This window comes from Eulemur rufifrons, chromosome 14 (genome assembly GCF_041146395.1).
Source record: "Eulemur rufifrons isolate Redbay chromosome 14, OSU_ERuf_1, whole genome shotgun sequence".
NCBI classification, from domain to species: domain Eukaryota; kingdom Metazoa; phylum Chordata; class Mammalia; order Primates; family Lemuridae; genus Eulemur; species Eulemur rufifrons.
Genome location: NC_090996.1, coordinates 1,562,092 through 1,570,971, shown reverse-complemented (window position 1 = coordinate 1,570,971; position 8,880 = coordinate 1,562,092). Strand labels below are relative to the sequence as shown.

Here is an 8,880-nt window from a genome sequence, read left to right as displayed (position 1 = left end):
AGGTATCCCCCTAAGCCATGATTTTCTTGTATTTCAATGAACATCATTCAATTGTCATTGTTGTCAAAAAAAAAAAAAAGTCAGCAGCTTCATATGGTTCAACTTAATATAACAGCTAAGTGACAGCCACGCTCTCGCCACGCGCCCTCGTGCCTGCTGCAAGGCCCTTCCTCCGAAGCTGTCAGGACAGTAAAAGAGAAGAGCTTTAGAGCTAGACAGAGCTGAGATCAAATCCCAGCTCCATTTCCTTCTTATCCATATAATCACAGGCAACTGGTATGATCTACCTAAGCCTCAGTTTCCTCGCAAGTGAAATTCAGATAATAATAAATAGCAAGTGGCAGCCACTCTGCATGATTGCTGTGGAATTAGAGAGCTTACGTGCTAAGGCCAGGGTGGTGGTTACGTTGTTTGCACGGGATGGGACAAGGGCCACCTGGAAATAGCTGTCAGAACTGTACCTGCACACACCCTGGGCAGCAAGCGCTTTATCCCCATGGGCCTCGCCGGGGCTGTGCTCACCTGTCAGACTTCCAACCCGGATCTCTTTCTCCGGCCACCTGAGTCTGCTCTGCCCACATTCGGGTCAGGCCAGAAGTGCCAGGGGATTAGCACCCTCTCCCCACCCAGAGCAGCCTTCAGCCAGTAACTCCGTGGAATTTGCGCATGCGGGACTCCCGCTCCCTCCCCCTGGGGTGGACACCGCCAAGGTGCGTGTGCGACACCTTCTCCCAGAGCTGCCCAGTGGGATTAAGCCTCAGGGCCCCACAGCACAGACCGCTGACCACACCGAGGGCGGCGGCCTTCCCTTCCTCAGCCCACTCCCCCACCTCTCAGGAGTTCCTGGGGCCACGTCTTAAATAAACTTCTTTCATTCAAATTTTTGGGTTTGCTTCTGGGGGAACCCAAACTTCTAAAAATATATCCCATAAATCATCCTTACACATCTACAAAAACTGACATATATTCAATTTATTGGTTCAGCATTGTTTATAATAGTGAGAGGTTGGAAATAATATATCAAAAAAAGACGGGTCAAATACATCATGATACACCCACACAATGGAAGACTACACAGCTGTATAAAAGAATGAAAAAGTAATTTATGCCTGGATGTGAAACAATGTCTGAGCTATATTAATGGCAAAAGCAAGATACAGAACAGTATACAGTAAGCTACCATTTGTGTAAATTCTATGCAGTTTTGCACATGCATAGAATCTTCCTGAAGGAGACCCAGAAACACATAATCTTGACTGCCCCTGGAGAGGGGACTTGAGTATCAGGGAAGAGAGACTTTTCACCACACACCCTTGAATGTCTTTTGATTTTTGTCTATGGACAGGTTTATCAATGCAAAAAATAAAAATAGCATGAAAACATAAATACACAAAGGGAGATTTATCATTCCTCATTGGACATCTTGGGCCCCCCAGCTCTAGTGGGGGGGGGGGTTTGCACAGGCGCCTGTGGGTCCACCCACGGCTTCCCCACAGTCTCAGAGCTCGCTGGGTGGGCTCCTGCAGGTCTGCCCGCGCCCACGAGGAGCAGTCTCACTTCCTCCAGCAGGAAGGAGGAGGAAGTTATGTTCTCCCACAAAAGCTGCCATTGCGTCTCCCAAAGGGAGGCCCAGCAGCATCTTCACCCACACACAAGGAAGCAAAGCAATTCCTTCTGCCTGCGAGGCTGTGCCGAAGACACTCGCACACACCCAGGAGGCATCTGAGTCACACACACAACTTACACACACACACTTGCACACACACAATGGAAACCCAAGCAGGTCTTTTCCGAGTGAGACCTCACCACCCGTCTCCTGATGGACATGTCTGTCCAGCAGCCGGGGGACTCGCGCGTTGGTCTGACTGACGTCCTGCTTGCTGCGGGAGAGGCCCACGCAGTGGGGAAGGAGCGGTTACTTGGGGGGGGCCTCTTGGGGTCCAGCTTCGCTCATCATGTCCTTGTACTGTCGTTTGAAGAAGCCAAGCTGTTGGGGCAGAGACAGAGCAGTCAGGGCCACAGAAGCCTGGGGAGCAGGTGAGGGTCCTGCAGACCAGGAGGCGGGACAGAAGGACCAAAGGGCAAAGGATAAGGTGGCAGAGTGTGGAAGAGACCTAGGGAAAGTGGGGCAGGGAGGGAAATAGCATCAGTGTTGGGGACCGGAAAGGAACATAAAATATAACGAGAAGCAGCAGCACTGCTTATAAAGTGCTCATTCTGTAGCAGGGGCCATTCGAAGTGCTCCAGCCAATCACTCACAAAATGGGTATTGACACTCTCACGTTACTGTTGAAGAAACTGGGGCACAGAGAGGCTCCGTGACTTGCCCAAGGTCACACAGCACTCCTGGCAGTTGAGCCCAGTAATGGAGCTGCTGAGTGAGAAGCAAGAGAGGAGGAGGCGGGTGGGCAGGAAGCCAGCAGGGCAGTACCTTGTACAGCCCGGCCGTGATGAGGGCCAGGAGCACCAGCCCCCCGATGGAGCTGCCCACGATGAGCGGTACAGGGTTGTGAACTTCGTACGGCTCCACTTTGGTCTCCGTCTGGGAGGGAAGAGGAGAAAGGGGGTGCACCAGGGGAGGCAGACTCCAGCTTTCCGGGGAGTTCCCCGATCAGACAGACCTTGTGCACCCCCTGAACCCAGTGACTAACCCTCCCTACATCCCCCAATATCTCAGCCCTCACTCCTCCTCCTCCCCCACCCCTGTCTCTCTCTCTCTCTCTCTCTCTGTCTCTCTCCGCTCCCCCAGAGATCTCCACAGCCCAACCCCCAACAGTCCCTCCGTTCCCAAGACAGGCACCTGGGCCCTCACGAACGCGCTCTGTCCTGGAAGCAGGGCAAACGTCGACTTGTTAAACAAGATCTCAGCTGCGCTCACGACCAGGAGGTGGTTGTGCGAAGTCTGCGGGAGAGAGCCAAGTGGGAGCTGCAGCTGAGGGCTCTGAAGTGCCACGTCTGTGCCCGGCGAAGCCACAGGACCCCACACACCTTGATATACCAGTCAAACGAGAGGTTGCCCGTGAGGGTGACATGTAATTCCTCCTTGATGCTGAAGAATGGGATGTCGCACTGGGTTCTTTGGCAGACAGCGATGGAGCAGTTCTGGGGAAAGGACACGAGGAGGGAGGTGACAAGGAAGCTGGATGCAGCAAATATCGCCGTGTGCTCGGAGAGACCCGACTGGGCTCCAGCAAACGAGGGGACCACGCTGGGGCTGCGTGTGGCTCCCAGGCAGGGGCCAGGCTGCTTCTCACCAGCACTGGTGTCTTCTTAAGCTCAGTCAGGAAGTCAGAGCGAGGGGGGAGTCTCTCCTCGGTGTGGCAGGTGTTTGAGAGGTTCTGGGGAGAGAGAGAGGTGCCGTGAGGGGAGAGAAACGAGGCCCCCGCCTGGATCCGGGACAGGGTCTGAAGCAGCTCCAAGATCCAGCAGAGGAAACGGAGATTTTAGGAAAGATCAGGGCTGTGGGGAGGAGTTAGGCCCAGTTCTCAGCCCAGCCGCACTCACCTGGGAGAAGGTGATCTGGGGGCTGTCCCACACGGTCACCTGGTTCAGCCGGACGGGGACCCAGAAGACCACACTGATGGGGAGGCTCCTCTGTCCCAGGTTGCTGAGCTGCATCGGACAGGGGTGAGGGTCAGGGGTCCGGCCCCCACCAGCCCCTGCCCAGCACACCCCAGCAAGGCCTCAGGGCCCAGCCCCGCCCCTCCCTGGGGGCAGCCGGCAACACATGCTCGATAGCCAGGCAAGCTGGTGCTAGGTCCTGACTCTTCCACTGGTCACTCCTCTTAGGTGTGAGACTTTGGACATGTTCTGTTCGTGTTCGTACTCTGAGCCCCGAACAGTTTCCTCATCTGTAGACTGAGGACAACGACAGTGCCTCCCAGCGTCGTTACGAGGACAAAACGAGTTCATTGTGCATGTGTGTGAACACAGCCAGTGTGCGGGCTTGTGTGCTTGGGGCCGCGCCTGGCACGCAGTCGGCGCCGCACGCTCGTGTCCCACCGCTGCTTCTGCGCCCTCGTCGCACTGACTTCCCTCCCAGCCTCTTTCTCAGGACCCGGATGTCCCCGCTCCCCACCTGGTATCGGTGCTGCAGAACCTTACTGGTCTTCTCTGAGGCCGTGAAGTTGAGATATTTGGTAGAGACCTGATGGCTGAAGGGAGAAAGAAGGGACAGGAGATGACAGAACATGAGGGGTGTCCCGGGAGGGGGTCTCGGGCTACATGTGTAAGGAGTGAACAGGCCCTGAGGGGGTGGGGTGACATGGTGCGCGGGGTGGGGGAGGGGTGGCAAAGTGTGCCCGTTTGCCCCCCCCCCACTGCACACATACACACATACACACACACGCACACACACGCACACATGCGCAGGCACACACGCACACACAACCACAGCGCAGACTCACACACACAGGCACACAACTGGCCGAGTCCAGCCCGGCGGTGGCGGAGGCGCAGCTAGAGTCCCGGAAGCAGCACCTGACGACCGCCATGGACACGGCGTACTTCACGGGCAGCGCCAGCTGGAACTCGGTCTTGCTGGTCCTGGGCATGTTGTTCTCACTGCAGGGAAAGAGAGCGCGGGTCAGCTCTGAGAGCTGAAAACCAGCCTTTCCTCTGCCCTCTCCCTCACCCCTCCCCTCCAATCGCTCACCAGGTCCTGTCACCTCTGGTGTCACACACCACCGTTCTCCAGCCCGGGCCCATCCCTACTCCCCGGCTGTCTGCAGCAGCCTTCTTCCAACTGGTCCCCCAGATTCCAAACTGCTCCCACCCCAATCTCCAGCCCTCCTGGAGAGTGATCTTTGTAACGTGCAAATATGCTTAAGTCACTCCCATGAGCGAAATCGCACCGCCCGTCAGTTATTTTGTGACTGACTCACATCTAACCACCACAACTCCTTCAATCCTGCATTCTGTGCAGAGGCCGTTCTTAAATACACTCTGATCTTTCTGGCCTCCGGGCCTTGCCTACTGCATGCTTCCTTCCTTCTGTCTCCATGTTCACCCTCAGTTCATGCCTTGGCTGACTTACAGCCTGAATATATTTTCTTCAGGAATCTTCTCTGAATGCCAAGCTCCCAAGAATACCAGACATCCCCCATTTAATCTTTCATTTCATACTGTACTGCAATGGCCAGTTTTCTTGTCTATCTTTGTCACTAAATTATCATCTCTGTGAGGGCAGGAACCACAGTTGGCTTGTCTGTCACTGTCCCACAGGCACTCGGTGGCTGCTCAGTGGGTGTCTGTTGAATGAATGAATGAGCTGAAGGGAGAACCAGTGGGGAGAGGGCACAGGCCCCCTGGGCAAGGGGCTGGGGCCTCAAAGGGGCGGGTGAGTGCACCTGGTCACATTGGCCCTGAGGAGCAGCTTGTTTCCAAGGGAAGCTTTATAGTCCACATCAAACGTTACATTAAAGGTGACCTGGAGTTGGAGAAAGGAGAAAGAGTGATATGAATGGAGAGAAGGAACAACCCAAATATCCATCAACTGATGAACGGATAAATAAAATGTGGTCCATCCATAAGATGGTCCATCCATAAGACAGAATATTGTTCAGCAATAAGAAGAAATGACATGCTGATGCATGCTGCAACATGGATCCTGGAAAGCATCATGCTAACTGAAAGAAGCCAGTCACACAAGAGTGCTGACCTCCGAGTTGTCTGGGAAGATGGGGTTGTTTACGTTGCACCTGGTGCTCTTCACGGCCCCAGGCCCTTCTGTAGAGGAGACAGACTCGCAGGTCAGACGCCAGGATCGCTGTGAGAGCTGGTTCTGGAAGGCAAGGGAGGTGCAGGTGGTGACGTCAACCACCAGCCCTGGGCATGGAGACAGTGAAGGTCAGATGGAGCCTCAGAAGGATTTGGTTACCTGGGTTCCTGACACCTTCCGGTAGGACAAACCAGATGGGTGGACGAAGGTGACCTGAGTCCTGTAGGAGTCCTCACCCTCATTTCTCACAGTCACTGTCACGTTGAATTCCGGGGGACCACCCACCACCAGGGTGTCCAGGCTGTGGGAAGAACAAGACAGGCCCTGAGGCACTGAGGGCTTCCCTGTGGCATGTCTGCTCTGGAGGGAAGGAGTGTGGGCATTTGAAGAGAGATGACAATAGATGCGGCAGCCACAAGGGACCCGTGACACACAAACGCCGCCAAAGGGACTGCTCTGTGCCAGGCTCCCCTGCACCTTGAACGGAGGAGCATGTCGTGGTGCAGGTTTGGAGGAGGCAACGAGGAAAAGAAACGCACTTCATAAAACTGAAGGTGATGCTGAGGTCATCCTGGCAGATGTTGTCATTGCCACAATTCTTCTCAAAGGGGAACTGTAAAATAAAAAATGTGATAAAGTGAAAGGAAAGGAAATAATGAAATATTGTGAAATAAAACAATAAAATAAAATTATGTGAAAAAAATAAAATGAGCTTCGGCCATCTTGGCCTCGGTTCTCGTCCATGCCCCTGCAGGAACCCGACTCCAGGACTCACCAAAGCTGTGAAGGATCTCTGAGCGTTCACAGCGAGGACTGGCCGAAGGTTCCCGAAAGAGGACAAAGGCTTCCCCACCAGAGAGAAGTTGAGGCGCAGGGAGATGGGACTCACTGACTCCTCTATACAATCCTGAGAGACAGCAAGGATTTGGGAATCTGCCCTCATCAGCTGCCCAAGCCCAGCCCATTCTTGGAGCACCCACAGTCTGGCCACTCGCCTACTCACCGGCAGCTGTAGCTTCAGAGTCTCACATTTCTGCGTCAGCCCCAAGGTCTGTTGCCGTCTGCGTGTGCTGTTCTTTGTCTCATCAAAGATGGCACGGGAATTCGGGCGGCCAGAGTCCAGAGCCAGGTCGTAAGTGATGAAGCTCTGGATCTCTCCTGAAGGGGCAGGGTAGTGTGGTGGTGAGGAGCCTGAGCTTTGGAGTTAGACAGGCAGGAGTTTAGACCCAGTTCCTCTGCTCCCCAGCTACATGACTTTGGGCATGTTATCTGACTCTCTGAGTCAGTTCCCTATTTTTAAAGTGAGGACAATAATTATAGCTTCCCAATGGTGAAAATAAAATGAAATAGTGCCTATAAACATTTAGCACAGTGCCTTCCACATAGTAAGTGCTCAATAAATGGTAGCTAGTTTGTCACATAGTAGAAGATTAATTCTATTTTACTGGCTGCTTTAAAATTTTTTTCTCTTTGTCTTTGGTCTTCAGCTATTTGACTATAGTGTGCCTTTGTATGAAAATTTCCTTTACATTTATCCTGCTTTGATTCTGTAAAGAATCTTGATATCGTTCATCAGTTTTGAAAAATTCTTAACCACTATTTCTTTAACTACTGCTTTTTTCTTATTTCCCTCTCTCTCACTCTCTTCCCCCTACCACCTGTGCTTTCTGTAATTCCAATTACATGGTTGTCAGATCTTTCACAGTATTTCATATGCCTCTTATGATGTTTCTGTATTGTTAATCCTTTTTCCTTTCTCTGTGTTAATCTGGATACTTTCAACTGATTTGTCTTCTAGTTCACTAATTCTCTGCTCTTCATCTAATCTGCTACTAAATCTATTTGCTGGATTCTTAATTTGTCATTGTACTTTTCAGTGCAAGAGTTTCCATGTGACTCTATTTTATGAATTCTAGGTCTTTGCTGAAAATACCATCTTTTTCTTTTTTTCTTGAAAATATGAATTGTAGTTACTTTTTAAAAATTCCACTCTAATTTCTGAATCGCCTGTGAGTCTATTTCTATTGTATATTGTTTCTCTTGGTTGCTTACCAGTTGTCTCAATGAAAAGACCAAGTTGTTTTACAAAGATCCCTCTCAGATCTCTGTCTCCCCAGCACTGGGAAGCTGATGAATTCTCTGCTCAACTCTTTAACCTTTAAGTTGCTGTTTTCTACTGGGTTTCTTGGAGTATTGACCTGCAAATTCACCTCTTAGGAGTCAGCCAATGACTTGAGGCAAATTTTTGTGTAAATTTTGAGGCACCTTCTCTGCAGTTCCCTGCACTCCAAGACTTACTTTTCTCTTAATTTCTGGCCATACTGGCTGCCCTAATCTCTAACTTATATTTCCCCAGCCCGGTAAGACTGCTGCTAAAAAGATTTTTTTTTTTTTTTTTTTGAGAAAAAGATGGGTCTCACCATGTTGCCAGGCTGGCCTCAAACTCCTGAGTTCAAGCAATCCTCCCACCTCAGCCTCCTGAGTAGCTGGGACTACAGCAGTACCTCACTATGCCCACCTAATAATTTTATCTCCTCTTCCTATTTCTTTCTAGTACTGTCACTATTATTCTCCCACCCCAAGCACAATTCCACTCTTTGAGAGTAGGGACAAGGGAGGAAGTCAGGTTATTGATGATAAAATGCATGTCTAAATACTTTGTGAATTTGTGTTTAGCTCATCAGCTCAATCTCCCCAAATGAGTTTTCTCTCAGTTTATTTTTTAAAAATTTGGTTTGTTCACAAGTTTAGGGTGCTCGATTCTCTGGAGAACTGAGAGCATAAGGAAGTACCACATGGTCACTTCTTTAATGGGATTTGCTGGGCTTCCCCAACCAGCAGGGAAATAGCTGCTCACTCTGGTCAAGCTCAGAGAAGTCTGCCAGAGCCAGTGAGAATGTTGCATGGGACAGCCCGAAGGCCAGACAGAGCAGACTGATCCACATGTCCATGTTCCTTGAGACTCACCCCCCAAGCCTCACCTTCTCTCAGCCGATCCCTTGTGCTCTTGTGGACACGGAGGCAGACTCTGACCTCCCCAGCATCCCGGATTTTTGCCTCCTGTTCATTACACTCAAACACACTCCTTGCCACTTCCCTGGGTGTGAACTCCATGGTCACTTCAACTCTCAGCACTGGCTGGGACCTGCAGGGACACCAGA

General features: G+C 51.5%; 1 protein-coding gene across 2 annotated transcripts in view; it reads right to left on the bottom strand.

Moving 5' to 3' along the window:
• Positions 1-1,031: 1,031 nt before the first annotated feature.
• Positions 1,032-8,880, bottom strand: part of LOC138394802 (integrin alpha-M-like) — a 53,731-nt gene continuing 45,882 nt past the window's right edge. For both annotated transcript variants that reach the window (XM_069487236.1, XM_069487237.1), the window contains exons 16-30: positions 8,701-8,864; positions 6,723-6,877; positions 6,495-6,626; positions 6,259-6,332; positions 5,879-6,020; positions 5,660-5,782; positions 5,349-5,428; positions 4,480-4,563; positions 4,079-4,154; positions 3,505-3,612; positions 3,255-3,338; positions 2,989-3,102; positions 2,801-2,902; positions 2,432-2,542; positions 1,032-1,987 (exon numbers count right to left, since the gene is read on the bottom strand). In XM_069487236.1, the coding sequence (XP_069343337.1) occupies positions 1,916-1,987; positions 2,432-2,542; positions 2,801-2,902; positions 2,989-3,102; positions 3,255-3,338; positions 3,505-3,612; positions 4,079-4,154; positions 4,480-4,563; positions 5,349-5,428; positions 5,660-5,782; positions 5,879-6,020; positions 6,259-6,332; positions 6,495-6,626; positions 6,723-6,877; positions 8,701-8,864 (1,621 nt within the window). In that variant the 3' untranslated portion in view covers positions 1,032-1,915. The remainder of the gene's footprint in view (positions 1,988-2,431; positions 2,543-2,800; positions 2,903-2,988; positions 3,103-3,254; positions 3,339-3,504; positions 3,613-4,078; positions 4,155-4,479; positions 4,564-5,348; positions 5,429-5,659; positions 5,783-5,878; positions 6,021-6,258; positions 6,333-6,494; positions 6,627-6,722; positions 6,878-8,700; positions 8,865-8,880) is intronic.